The sequence below is a fragment of the Plecotus auritus genome (genome assembly GCF_963455305.1).
Source record: "Plecotus auritus genome assembly, chromosome: X".
In the NCBI taxonomy this organism is placed as follows: Eukaryota; Metazoa; Chordata; class Mammalia; order Chiroptera; family Vespertilionidae; genus Plecotus; species Plecotus auritus.
The window spans coordinates 99,413,370-99,428,918 of record NC_137784.1 but is presented as its reverse complement, the minus strand read 5'-3'; the positions used below and the strand labels follow the sequence as shown (position 1 = coordinate 99,428,918).

At 41.3% G+C, this 15,549-nt stretch overlaps 1 protein-coding gene across 2 annotated transcripts in view; it reads right to left on the bottom strand.

The window, feature by feature from the left end:
* Positions 1-15,549, bottom strand: part of MCTS1 (MCTS1 re-initiation and release factor) — a 65,521-nt gene that overhangs the window by 30,367 nt on the left and 19,605 nt on the right. For both annotated transcript variants that reach the window (XM_080653935.1, XM_080653934.1), the window contains one exon: positions 9,497-9,583. In XM_080653935.1, the coding sequence (XP_080510061.1) occupies positions 9,497-9,537 (41 nt within the window). In that variant the 5' untranslated portion in view covers positions 9,538-9,583. The remainder of the gene's footprint in view (positions 1-9,496; positions 9,584-15,549) is intronic.

The window sequence follows — 15,549 nt, the reverse complement described above, 5'->3', positions numbered from 1 at the left end:
AGCATCAAGAGTAGACTACAAGAAGCAGAGGACCACATCAGTGAGCTAGAAGACAAGATGGGGAAAAATACCTAAGTAGAGCAGCTTCTAGAAAAAACAATTAAAAAGCAAGAAGACAGCCTAAGGGAACTTTGGGACAACGTGAAATAAAACAACATCCACATAATAGGGGTTCCAGAAGGAGAGGAAACTGAGCAAGGAATAGAAAACCTATTTGAAGAAATAATGACAGAAAACTTCCCGGATATAGGGAAGAAAAAAACCCACACAAATCCAAGAAGCTCACAGAGTCCCAAACAAAATGAACCCCAAAAGACCGACACCAAGGCACATTATAATTAAATTGGCAAACACCAACGACAAAGTAAGAATCTTAAAAGCGGCAGGAGAATAACAGAAAGTTACATACAAAGAAACCCCCATTAGACTAGCAACTGATTTCTCAACATAAACTCATCAGGCCAGAAGGGAATGGAATGAAATATACAAAGTCATGCAAAGGAAGGGTCTGAATCCAAGAATACTGTACCCAGCAAGGCTATCAATCAAAATTGAAGGTGAAATCAGGAGATTCACAGACAAAAAAGGCCTAAGGGAATTTGTAACCACCAAACCAGCAATGCAAGAAATGCTAAAGGGTCTGCTGTAAAAAAAAGAAATAGGAAGCGAAGAAGGGACACAGGGGTAAAGAATAAAAATGGCGACAAATAAGTGCCTATCAATAATAACTTTAACTGTAAATGGACTAAATGTCTCAATCGAAAGACATAGGGTAACAGATTGGATAAGAAAATAAGACCCATATGTCTGCTGTCTACAAGAAACCCACCTCGGAAAAAAAGACGCACACAGGCTGAGGGTGAAGGGAAGGAAAAAGGTTTTCCAGGCAAATGGAAATGAACAAAAAAGCTGGGGTAGCAATACTTATATCTGACAAATTAGATCTCAAAGTGAAGGACATAACAAGAGATAAGGAAGGCCACTTCATAATACTAAAGGGAGCAATGAAACAAGAAGAAATAACTCTGGTAAACATATATGCAACCGCCGAAACCGGTTTGGCTCAGTGGATAGAGCGTCAGCCTGTGGACTGAAGGGTCCCAGGTTCGATTCCGGTCAAGGGCATGTACCTTGGTTGCGGGCACATCCCCAGTAGGGGGTGTGCAGGAGGCGGCTGATCGATGTTTCTCTCTCATCGATGTTTCTAACTCTCTATCCCTCTCCCTTCCTCTCTGTAAAAAATCAATAAAATATATTAAAAAATATATATATATGCAACCAATACAGGAGCACCCAAATACATAAAAAAAAAACCCTGGAGGATATAAAAGGAGAGATTGACAGCAATACAATCATAGTAGGAGACTTTAATACCCCACTATCACCATTGGACAAATCCTCTAAACAAAACATCAGCAAAGAAACATCAATCCTAAATGACTCACTAGACCAGATGGAATTAATTGACATCTTCAGAACATTTCCCCCCAAAGCCACAGAATATACATTCTTCTCAAGTGCACATGGGTCATTTTCAAAGATAGACCATATGTTGGGTCATAGGCAAAGTCTCTTCAAATTCAAGAAGACAGAAATCATATCAAGCATCTTCTCAGACCACAGTGGCATAAAACTGGAAATCAACTACAATAAAAACAATCCATGCTGAAACCGGTTTGGCTCAGTGGATAGAGCGTCGGCCTGCGGACTGAAGGGTCCCAGGTTCGATTCCGGTCAAGGGCATGTACCTTGGTTGCGGGCACATCCCCAGCGGGAGGTGTGCAGGAGGTGGCTCATCAATGTTTCTCTCTCATCGATGTTTCTAGCTCTCTATCCCTCTCCCTTCCTCTCTGTAAAATATCAATAAAATATATTTTTTTAAAAATCAAACACATGGAGACTAAACAGCAAGCTATTAAACAATGACTGGGTTACCAGAGAGATCAAGGAAGAAATAAAAAAACATTATGGCAACAAATGACAATGAAAACACAACAATGCAAAATCTATCGGACACAGCGAAAGCAGTCTTGAGAGGGAAGTTCATAGCTCTACAAGCATACTGCAAAAAACAAGAAACAATGGTAATAAATTACCTAACCCTACAACTCAAAGAGTTAGAAAAAGAGCATCAAGAAAAGCCCAGAGAGGAGAAACCAAGATGGCGGCATAGGTAAACACCTAAACTGCTGCCTCGCACAACAATTTCAAATCTACAACTAAAAGACAGAACGGACACCATCCAGAACCACAGGAAAGCTGGCTGAGTGAAAATTCTACAACTAGAAGGAAAGAGAGAAGCTCACAGAGAATTGGAGGTACGGCAAAGGGGCTTTGTGCGCGCAGAGAGGAAGGGCGGATGAGAGCCTGGCTGACTTTCTCTGGCGGGAGGGGGAAGGAAGCCCCTGACCGCACTGAACCCCAGTTCTGACTGCACTGAACCCCAGTTCCGGGCGAGCCCCTGGGGACCCACGCTCTTACGGGGGGAGTCTGGACTCTCGGGCGGAGACTTGGGAGCCAGGGAAGGCGGAGGACTGAAAGTGCCCGCGCGCGCGCGCGCACCAGTGAGCACAAAGGCTGCGGAAGTTGCCACAGGCTTTCCCTAGTGAAAGGGAGTCAGAGGCTCCTGACGGCACTGAGCCCCAGTTCTGACTGCAGTGAACCCCAGTTCCAGGCGAGCCCCTGGGGACCCACGCTCTTGTGGGGGGAGTCTGGACTCTCGGGCGGAGACTCGGGAGCCGGGGAAGGCAGAGGACTGAAAGTGCCCGCGCGCGCGCGCCAGTTCGCACAAAGGCTGCGGAAGTTGCCACAGGCTTTCCCTAGTGGAAGGGAGTCAGAGGCTCCTGACGGCACTGAGCCCCAGTTCTGACTGCAGTGAACCCCAGTTCCAGGCGAGCCCCTGGGGACCCACGCTCTTGTGGGGGGAGTCTGGACTCTCGGGCGGAGACTCGGGAGCCGGGGAAGGCAGAGGACTGAAAGTGCCCGCGCGCGCGCGCCAGTTCGCACAAAGGCTGCGGAAGTTGCCACAGGCTTTCCCTAGTGGAAGGGAGTCAGAGGATTCTGACTGCACTGAGCCCCAGTTCTGACTGCAGTGAACTCCAGTTCCAGGCGAGCCCCTGGGGACCCACGCTCTTGTGGGGGAGTCTGGACTCTCGGGCGGAGACTCGGGAGCCGGGGAAGGCGGAGGACTGAAAGTGCCCGCGCGCGCGTGCCAGTGCACACAAAGGCTGCGGAGGTTGCCACAGGCTTTCCGTAGTGAAAGGGAGTCAGAGGCTCCTGACGGCACTGAGCCCCAGTTCTGACCGCAGTGAACCCCAGTTCCAGGCGAGCCCCTGGGGACCCACGCTCTTGTGGGGGGAGTCTGTACTCTCAGGCGGAGACTCGAGCTGGGGAAGGCGGAGGACTGAAAGCGCACATGCGCACAAGGGCAAGGCTGACAGGAAGCCAAAACTGAGACTCCACCCCATCCAAGCTGAGCACAGAGGCTATTGCAATTTGGCAAGTCTAATCCTATAAGGCTGTCTCCAGCACCGAACTTCTCCCAGCATAGACACAGCTGATCCTTACAGCCAACTGGCCCAGAGGTCAATTCTTCCCAGTGATACCAACAACTATAAAGACTTAATTACAACAAGGCTGTACACACAGTCCACAAAGGGGTGCACCAAGAGTGTCCACCTCAGGTTAACTGGGGAAGCAGACCCACTGGGCCATATTGGAAACCTAGCACAAATATCTACCTTACCAACTCAGGGAATCAATGAAAATGCGGGGTCAAAGAATCAGATCACAAACGAAAGAAATGGAGGAAAACAAACGACTGGATATAGAATTCAAAACCACGGTTATAAGACTTTTTAAGAATATCCTAGAAAAGGCCGATAAATATAACGAGACCCTCGAAGATATGAAAAAGGACCAACTAGAAATTAAACATACACTGACTGAAATAAAAAATATTATACAGAGACCCAGAAACAGAATAGAGGAACCCAAGAATCAAGTCAAAGAATTGAAATACAAAGAAGCAAAAAACACTCAACCGAAAAAGCAAAAAGCAAAAAAAAAAAATCCAAAAAGTTGAAGATAATGTAAGAAGACTCTGGGACAACTTCAAGCGTACCAACATCAGAATTATGGGGGTGCCAGAAGAAGAGAGAGAGCAAGATACTGAAAACCTATTTGAAGAAATAATGACTGAAAACTTCCCCCACCTGGTGAAAGAAATAGACTTACAAGTCCAGGAAGCCCACAGAACCCCAAACAAAAGGAATCCAAAGAGGACCACACCAAGACACATCATAATTAAAATGCCAAGAGCAAAATACAAAGAGAGAATATTAAAAGCAGCAAGAGAAAAACAGTTAATTACCTACAAGGGAGCACCCATACGACTGTCAGCTGACTTCTCAACAGAAACTATGCAGGCCAGACGGGAGTGGCAAGAAATTTTCAATGTGATGAATAGCAAGAACCTACAACCAAGATTACTCTACCCAGCAAAGCTATCATTCAGAATTGAAGGGCAGATAAAGAGCTTCACAGATAAGAAAAAGCTGAAGGAGTTCATCACCACCAAACCAGTATTATATGAAATGCTGAAAGGTATTCTTAAAGAAGAGGAAGAAGAAAAAAGTAAAGAGAAAAATTATGAACAACAAATACATATCTATCAACAAGCGAACCTAAAAATCAAGTGAATTAAAAACCTGAGGAACAGAATAATCTGGTGAATATAATAGAATCAGGGGCATAGAAAGGGAGTGGACTGATAATTCTCAGGGGGAAAGGGGTATGGGGGGTTCATGAAGAGAATGGACAAAAATCATACACCTATGGATGAGGACAGTGGGGGGGATGTAAGGGCAGAAGGTGGGGTGGGAAATGGGTGGAGGGGAGCTATGGGGGGAAAAAGGAGAAATAATTGTAATAATCTGAATAAAGATTTATTTAAAAAAAAAAAAAGAAAAGAAAAGCCCAGAGTAAGCAGAAGAAAGGAAATAACAAAGATCAGAGCAGAGATAAACGACATAGAGACCAAAGAAACAATACAAAAGATCAACAAAACCAAGAGCTGGTTCTTTGAAAAGATAAACAAGATTGATGAACCTCTAGCCAGGCTCACCAAGAAGCAAAGAGAGAGGACCCAAATAAACAAAATCAGAAATGAAAGAGGTGAAATAATAACAGATCCTGCCAAAATACAAAGGATTGTTGAAAAATACTACGAACAACTCTATTCCAACAAACTGGACAACCTGGAGGAAATGGACATATTCCTAGAAAAATATAACCTTCCAAAACTCAATCAGGAAGAATCTAAACAGCTCAATATGCCAGTAACTATGGAAGAAATTGAAGCAGTCATCAAAAAGCTTCCGGCAAACAAAAGCCCGGGGCCAGACGGCTTCACAGGAGAGTTTTACCAAACATTCAAGGAAGAACTAAAACCTATCCTCCTCAGACTATTCCAAAAAATTCAAGAGGAAGGAACACTGCCAAGCTCCTTCTATGAAGCCAGCATCACCCTAATACCAAAACCAGATAAAGACAACACAATGAAAGAGAATTACAGGCCAATATCCCTCATGAATGTAGATGCCAAAATCCTCAACAAAATTCTAGCTAATCGGATCCAGCAGTACATCAGAAAGATCATACACTATGACCAAGTAGGATTTATCCCAGGGATGCAAGGATGGTACAATATCCGCAAATCAATAAACGTGATACATCACATAAACAAATTGAGAGATAAAAATCACATAGTCATATCAATTGATGCAGAAAAAGCATTTGACAAAATCCAACACCCTTTCTTGATAAAAACTCTCAACAAGGTGGGAATAGAAGGATCATACCTCAACATAATGAAAGCTATATATGATAAACCCACAGCTAATATCATACTCAATGGGCAAAAACTAAAACCATTTCCCCTAAGAACAGGTACAAGACAGGGATGCCCACTTCTCACCACTCCTGTTCGATACAGTACTGGAAATATTAGCCATTGCAATTAGACAAGAAGAAGAAATAAAAGGCATCCAAATTCGAAAAAAGAAGTAAAGCTGTCCTTTTACGCAGATGACATGATATTGTACATAAAAAACCCGAAAGACCTCATCAAAAACCTAATAGACTTAATAAATGAATTCGGCAATGTAGCAGGATACAAAATTAACGCCAAAAAATCTACGGCATTTCTATACACCAACAGTGAACTTACAGAAAGAGAGACTAAAAAAATTAAGATACCTAGGAATAAACTTAACCAAGGAGGTAAAAGACCTATATGCGGAAAACTACAGGACACTGAAAAAAGAAATAGAGGAAGACATGAACAGATGGAAGAACATACCATGTTCATGGATTGGGAGAATCAACATCATTAAAATGTCCATACTACCCAAAGCAATATATAGATTCAATGCACTCCCCATTAAAATACCAACGGCATATTTCACAGACCTACAAAGAACTCTCCAAAAATTCATCTGGAATAAAAAAAGACCCCGAATAGCCACAGCAATCCTGAGAAAGAAGAATAAAGTAGGAGGGATCTCAATACCAGATTTCAAGCTGTATTACAAAGCCACTGTTCTCAAAACAGCCTGGTACTGGCACAAGAACAGACATATAGATCAATGGAATAGAATATAGAATCCAGGTATCGACCCAAACCAGTATGCGCAATTAATATTTGACAAAGGAGGCATGAACATACAATGGAGTCAAGACAGTCTCCTCAATAAATGGTGTTGGGAAAATTGGACAGATACATGCAAAAAAAATGAAACTAGACCACCAACTTTCACTATACACAAAAATAAACTCAAAATGGATAAAGGACTTAAACATAAGACGGGAAACCATAAAAATACTAGAGGAATCCACAGGCAGCAAAATCTCAGACATATTCCGAAAGAACTTCTTCACTGATACTGCCCCTAGGGCAATGGAAGCCAAAGAGAAAATAAACAAATGGGACTACATCAAAATAAAAAGCTTTTTCACAACAAAAGAAACCATCAACAAAACAACAAGAAACTCCACTGTATGGGAGAACATATTTGCAAATGTTATCACTGATAAAGGTTTAATCTCCAACATCTACAAGCAGCTTATACAACTTAATAAAAGGAAGATAAATGATCCAATAAAAAAAAATGGGCAATGACCTAAATAGAATCTTTTTGAAATAAGACAGGAGGAAGGCTAAGAAACACATGAAAACATGCTCAAAGTCACTAATTATTCAAGAGATGCAAATCAAAACGACAATGCAATACCATCTTACACCTGTCAGAATGGCTATCATCAACAAATCAACAAAGGACAAGTGTTGGCGAGGATGCGGAGAAAAAGGGTGCACTGCTGGTGGGAATGCAGATTGGTGCAGCCACTATGGAAAACAGTATGGAGTTTCCTCAAAAAACTGAAAATGGAACTCCCATTTGACGCAGTAATCTCACTCCTAGGAATATATCCTAAGAAACTAGAAACACCAATCAGAAAGGATATATGCACCCCTATATTCATAGCAGCACAATTTACAATAGCTAAGATTTGGAAACAGCCTAGGTGCCCGTCAGCAGATGACTGGATCAGAAAACGATGGTACATCTATACAATGGAATACTATGCTGCCATAAAAAAGAAGGAATTCTTACCATTTGTAGCAAACTGGATGGAATTGGAGAACATTATGCTAAGTGAAATAAGCCAGTCAATGAAAGAAAAATACCACATGATCTCAGTCATTTGTGGATAATAAAAAACATTATAACCTGATGAACAAAAAGATAGATACAGAGGCAGTAAAGCATCAAACAGACTGTCAAATTACAGCGGGAAGGGAGAGGTGGGGGAAATAAGAAATCAACCGAAGGACTTATATGCATGCATATAAGAGTAACGAACGGATGCAAAACATTGGGGGGTGAGGGCATGTATGGGAATGGGGTGGGGGGGCAATGGTAAGATATATACGCATATAATACCTGAATAAAATAAAAAAGAATATTCCAAATCAGAGGTAAAGAAGTAGCTTTCTCTTTTCTTTGAATCTTGAATCCTAAGAGCAGTTGGTAGCCCTGTCTCTACTATTTAGAAGAATCTTAGAGAATGAGGCAATGCAAAAAAGAGAGAAGCTAAGAATAGAAATGAAGAGATGAGTGAGAGCCTAATACCATTTGAGTCTCTGACCTGTCTGAGATCTGCCCTGTCCTTCCCAGTTAAAAAAAATGAATGAACTCCATTTTCTTCTTAAGCTTATTCAAGTTGGATATCTGTCACCTGCAAACAAGAGTCTTAACTGATACAAGCTGGATGTAAGATAAATATACCAAATCCTAAAGCGTTCTTTTTTCTAAGTATTATAAAGGAGCTCCCTTTTGTTTTACTATTTTCCAACTTTTATTATAATAATTTTCAGACAGAAAACTTTAAAGAATTTTATCATGAACACCAATATACCCACCACTTAGATTTTACAATTAACATTTTATTAGTATATACCAATAGCTTTCTTTTATTTTAGCAATAACAGAAATAGAAACAGGAAAAAACGTATCCCATTCACAATAGTGGAAAAAGATATGTGTGAAACACTAACCAGCACAGACAACTAAAGCTCTCATAAAATTCTGCTCTCGCTAGACAAAGGATCAGGAAAGGAGCAACCTAGCAAGACAGAAAATTTTAGATAACTGATTTACTCTAGTCACCCGCAATGGAAAAAATGCAGCCCCAGCTTCACCCACGCCAGGAATAGCCAAGTGGGGAGCCTAGACTCCAACCTTGGCAGGCTCCCATCCGCACCCTCACCCCCTAGTTCCCTCTCCCCTCCCCCCCCCCTGTGGAGACTAGGTGGGGAGTCTGAAACCCCACCCCCTCCCCACTGGTGTAGTATCACAAAGGCAGGAGGGAGTCCCCAGCGGTGTCAGGTAGGAATTGGGCCATTGGGCCCGTCTTTGTACAGAATAACCCAGACTTGGAGAAATGTATCAATTTCAGATCATTTGAGTTTTATTTATTTATTTATTTATTTGCTTTTCGTGCCAACCAGGCCCCTGCTGGACTAGTAGCGTTTCCTCTGAAGGGATTGGTCAAATCTGCTGTCAATCATCCTTGAAATCATTAAATATACATAAAATCCATGGGTAGAACTTCACGTGAAGAAAGAGCACAAACGTTGCTATGGTGATTACTGTTTACTAAAACTCTTCTTAGCCCTCTGGTTTCAGATCCGACTAGATATAGAACAGGACAACAACAAATCCTATTGGTTCTCCTGGGACGGTGAGTTAACCCCCCATTGGAGATGGTTAAAAGCAGGGAGGGTATTAATTAGGAACTTTTTATCTGCTTTTGACCAAGAGTCTAAGTGATGTCACATCTTTGGGCAATTTTAAATTATTCTTTATGTTACACTTCCTTTCATTATACCCAAAAATGTAGAAAAAGCATATTAGAAGTAACAGCCTTTACTCACCTGTGATATGGAGAATTTAGAGAAAAACATGTTAGAGCCATAGTTATCTGACCACAGGAAGACCCTCAACAGCCACAGCACTATAGCCTGTTGAAAAGACCAAAATAAAAGATAATGAGAGACTTGATTCAGATCACAAGTAAGATTATACTTTGGAAAACCCTCCAAATTAGCTGGAGGACACTTTGAAGGGAGACTATTTCTTAGCATTCAAGCCAGCAGGGGCTCAAGCCATCATAATATTTAAAAGGACATGTTATACTTCCAGTTTAAGATGTTAGTCTGAATAAATGTGCTTTTCTCCCCAAATTAGCTTTAAATGAAAGAAGAAAAAATATAAAAATAGAGCCATAACCACAAGGGATAAGAGGGAAGGGTGTGATTAACAGGCCAAAATTGTTGGGATTTTCTTTTTTTTTTTTAATATATTTTATTGATATTTTACAGAGAGGAAGGGAGAGGGATAGAGAGCCAGAAACATCGATGAGAGAGAAACATCGATCAGCCGCCTCCTGCACACCTCCCACCGGGGATGTGCCCGCAACCAATGTACATGCCCTTGACCGGAATCAAACCCGGGACCCCTCAGTCCACAGGCCGACGCTCTATGCACTGAGCCAAACTGGTTTGGGTGGGATTTTCTTGAAGATATGAAACAAATAGGATAAAATTGATTGAGAAACTAGAGTCAATGAATCCATGACACCATAATGATACAGGAGAGGGCTACTGTAAAAGTTAATTCTCTGTTTTCTAACATAGCGTACCAAAGATAGACAATGTCACAGTCACCTGGATCAGGGGATGAGAATGATGATGAGACCATCTCAGAAGATAATGGTGAGTCAATGAACTAATAAAACTTAGAGTTAAGTCCAAATAATTTTTAAGAATATGTCTAGGAAGCTTGAGTTAATTATTAAGAAGTTATTCCTAAGAAGATGAAGCATAATGAAACCATCAATAGAAAATTAATAGCAAGGTGGAAATAAATTTCCCGAGATTGTTATTAGGTGATGATGGTCAAGAGGGCATTTCTGCTTTTGCTTTCCTGTGGTTGTTTTATAGTGAGAATGAATTTGTGTAATATTTTGGCAAAAAGAACACCTTTAAAGTTTGATAGTATTAAGTGTTGCTAATGGTGGGGGCAATCAGCAGTCATTCTGAAAGTGGGGGTGTATGCACAACTTTTCTGAAGAGTAACATGGCAATATATCAAAAGTTTAAATATACCTTCCCCTTGACACAATACTACTTCTCCAAATAAATCCTCACAGCTACTTGTACACATTCACAAATATCTATGTTACAGGATATTCACTGCTACATGATTGTCGTAGCAAAAAAAAAAAAAAAAAATTGGAAATAACCAAATATACAAAAACTAGAGGCCCAGTGCATGAAATTCATGCATGGGTAGAGTCCCTAGGCCTGGCTAACAATCAGGGCCGATTGGGGCCTCCCTTCCCCGGCTGCCAGACAGAGCCTTCCTTCATTCCACACCGCCTCCTGGTGGTCAGCACACGTCATAGCAAGCGATCGAACTCCTAAGGGGACACATTGCACATTAGCCTTTTATATACATAGATATGGGAGTGGTTTAAAAATGTAGTATATAAATAAATAAATAAATAAATAAATAAAATAAAAATGTAGTATATGTTTACTACAAATAGTATGCATCCCTTAAACAGAATGATATAGATCTCTATGCACTGTCATAGAAAGATCTCCAAAGTATATTAAGTGTTTTTTTCAAAGTACTTTCATTAAGTTTAAAAAGAAAATTGTAATCCAAGAGTAAGTAGAAGGAATGAAATAATAAAGATCAGAGTGGAAACAAATGACATAGAAACTAAAAATAATAATAATAATACAAAAGATCAATGAAACCAAGAGCTGGTTCTTTGAAAAGATAAATAAGACTGATAAATCTTTAGCCAGACTCATCAAGAAAAAAAGACAAAGAGGACCCAAATAAATAAATCAGAAATGAAAGAGGAAAAGTAACAACTGATATCACAGAAATACAAAGGATTGTAAAAGAATATTAAAAACTATAGGCCAACAAATTGGACAACCTGGGCAAAATGGACAAATTCCTAGAAACATACAATCTTCTAAAACTCAATTAGAAAGAATAAGAAAACTGAATAGACTGATAACTAATTAAATTTAAGCAGTAGTCTAAAAAAAAAAAAAAAACTCCCAGCAAACAAAAGTCCTAGACCCAGTAGCTTCGCAGACGAGTTTTACCAAACATTCAAAGAACTACCACCTGCCCTCCTCAAACTATCCAAAAAAATTCAAGAAGAAGGAAGACTTTCAAGCTCTTTTTATGAGGCCAGCATTATGCTAATTTCAAAACTAGATAAACTACAACAAAAGAAAATTATAGGCCAATATCCCTGATGAACATAGGTACTAAAATACTCAACAAAATATTAGCAAATCTGATCCAGCAATACATTAAAAAGATCATACACCATGACCAAATGGGATTTATTCTAGAAGTGCAAGGCTGGTACAATATTCATAAATCAAAATATGTGATACATCACATAAACAAAATGAAGAATAAAAATCACATAATCATATCAACAGACACAGAAAAAGAATTCAACAAAATCCAGCACCCATTTGTGATAAAAACTCTCAGCAAAGTGGGAATAGGAATCAGACCTCAACATAATAAAGGGCATATATGACAAACTTACAGCCAACATCATACTCAGTGGGCAAAAACTAAAAGCGTTTCCCTTAAGATCAGGAACATGACAGGGATGCCTACTTTCACCACTCTTATTCAACATGGCACTGGAAGTCCTAGCCACAGCAATCAGACAAGAAGAAGAAATAAAAGGCATCCAATTGGAAAGCAGGAAGTAAAACTGTCATCATTTACAGATGACATGATATTGTACATAGAAAACCCTAAAGACTCCACCAAAAATGGTCTAATAAACTAATTTGGCAAAGTAGCAGGATACAAAATTAATATTCAGAAATTGATAGCATTTCTATGCGCCAATAATGAACTATCAGAAAAAGAAATTAAGAAAACAACCTACTTACCATTGCAACAAAAAATAAGATACCTAGGAATAAACCTAATCAAGGAGGTAAAAGACCTATATTCTGAAAACTATAGGACATTGGAAAAATTAATAGAGGAAGATACAAACAAGTGGAAGAACATACTGTGTTCCTGGATATGAAGAATTAACATCATTAAAATGTCCATAACACCAAAAGCAAATTATAGAATCAATGCAATCCCTATTAAAATACTGACAGCATATTTCACATATCTAGAACAAATATTCAAAAACTTTATATGGAACCAAAAAAGACCCTGAATAGCCTTAGAAATATTGAGAAAGAAGAACAAAGTTGGAGGGATCATAATACCAGATATTAAACTACACTACAAAGCCACTGTAATCAAAACAGCTTGGTACTGGCACAAAAACAGGCATATACATCAACAGAACAGAACAGAGAGCCCAGGAAGTCAACCCACACCATTACGGCCAATTAATATTTGACAAAGAAGGCAAGAACATACAATGGAGTTAAGACATACAATGGAGTTAAGTCTCTGCAATAAATTGTCTTGGGAAAATTGAACAGGAGTGTGCAAAAAAAAATGGAACTAGAATACCAACTTACACCATACACAAGAATAAACTCAAAATGGATAAAAGACTTAATGTAAGTCATAAAACCATAAAAATCCTAAAATAAAATAGGCAGTAAAATCTCAGACATCTCACATAGCAGTATTTTTTTATTTATGTATTTATTTATTTATTTAATACTCACCTAAGGATATTTTTTCCATTGCTCTTCAGAGAGAATGAAAGGGAGGGACGAAGGGGGTGAGAGAGAGAGAGAGAGAAATATTGATGCGAAAAAGACACATCAACTGGTTGTCTCTTGCACATGCCACCACCGGAGGTGGGGAGCAAACCCAAAATCCAGGTGCGTGCACTTAACCAGGAATCAAACCTGAGACCCTTCAGTGAGGATGTAGAGCAAAAGGAACCCTAGTACACTGTTGGTGGGGATGCAAACGGCGCAACCGCTATGGAAAACAGTATGGAGTTTCCTCAAAAAAATTAAAAGTGGAACTGCCTTATGACCTACTAATCCCACTTCTGGGAATCTATATATATAAAAAAGCCTAAGCGACTGAACGACTGAATGACCAGTCGCTATGATGCACACTGACCACCAGGGGGCAGATGCTCGACACAGGAGCTGCCCCTGGTGGTCAGTGCACTCCCACAGCCAACCTCCTGCAGCCAGCCAAACTCCCGCAGCCTCTCCCCCTGGCCGGCCAACCTCCTGTAGCCCGCCTCGGCCCTGATCACAGCCAGGCCAAGGGACCCCACCCATGCACAAATTTGTGCACGGGGCCTCTAGTATATTATAAGAATCCTGAAACACCAATCAGAAAGAATATATGCACCCCAATGTTCATAGCAGCACTATTTACAATAGCTAAGATCTGGAAACAGTCCAAGTGCCCATCAGTAGATGAGTGGATAAAAAAGCTGTGGTACATTTACACAAAGGAATACTATGCAGCTGTAAGAAAGAAGGATCTCTTATCCTTTGAGATGTGAAGGGACCTGGAGAGTATTATGGCTAAGTGAAATAAGCCAGTCAGAGAAAGACAAGTATCATGATCTTACTTATATTTGGAATCTAATGAACAAAATAAACTGCCAAACAAAATATGCCTAGAGGCATGGAAGTGTGGCACAGACTGACAGATCTCAGAGGGAAGTGAGTGGGGAAGGGTGGGCAGAGAATAGCCAAATAACTTATATGCATACTAGTGGCCTGGTGCACAAAATTTGTGCACATTAAAAGGGAATTAATTAAAGGAAATAGTTTAATATTGCTACTGGCCCTTTCTCTATAAGTGTCAGAGATTAAAGAAAATTAGTAAAATGTATATAAAAATCTCCCTCCTGTCAGTCTGGGGCATGCCTCAGGACCCAGAGTCAAGTCCCCGCCCACCACCCACATGCACTTCAAAAACGCTGGAGAACCAGACCCTGCTGCCCCCAGCCCCATTGGGTGAGACCCAGACCCAGCCGGCCCCACCCTCATCAAGGCCCTCCGGGCAGGGGGCACAGCCTCAGGTCCCCTGGCCCAGAGCCGGGTTGGGGGTCGCAGTCTCAGGTCCCCCATCAAGCCCTGCCAGGCTGGAGGTGCAGCCTCAGGTCCCCTGTCAAGCCCCACTGGGCAGGGGGTGCAGCCTCAGGTCCCTCAGCGCAGCCTCAGGTCCCCCAACCTGGTGCTGGGGTGGGGGGCTTGGCCTCAGGTCCCCCATAAAGCCCCGCTGGGCAGGGGACGCAGCCTCAGGTCCCCCAGCCCGGTGCAGGGGGTGCAGCCTGCGTTCCCCTGTCAAGCCCCGCTGGGGTGGGGAGCATTGCCTGAGGTCCCCATCAAGCCCTGCCGGGCAGGGGGTGCAGCCTGAGGTCCCCCGCCCTGGCCAGGCACCATGTAGCCTCACGTCCCTGCTGTCTGGTCATTATGTTACGGCATCTCGGCCAATTTGCATATTCCTCTATTATTAGTATAGATATACATAATCCATGGACACAGACAATAGTGTGGTGAAGACCTGGGATAGGGCAGGAATGGGGTGGAGAGAGGCAATGGAGGACATTTGTAATACCCTCAACAATGAAGATAAATAAAATTTTAAAATAACTGTGTAACACTAAAAAAAAAAATACTATGTGGCTTTAAAAAAGAAGGCTCTCTTACCCTTTGCAACACCATGGATAGACCTGGAGCTTATTATGCTAAGGGAAATAAGCCAGTCAGAGAAAAACAAATATCACATTATCTCACTTATATGTAGAATATAATCAATAAAATAAACTGCCGCCCAGCTATTTTGGCTCAGTGGATAGTGTCGGCCTGTGGACTGAAGGGTCCCGGGTTCAATTCTGGTCAAGGGCACATGCCTGGGTTATGGGCTAGATCCACAGTAGGGAGCATGCAGGAGGCAGCCGATCAATGATTCTCTC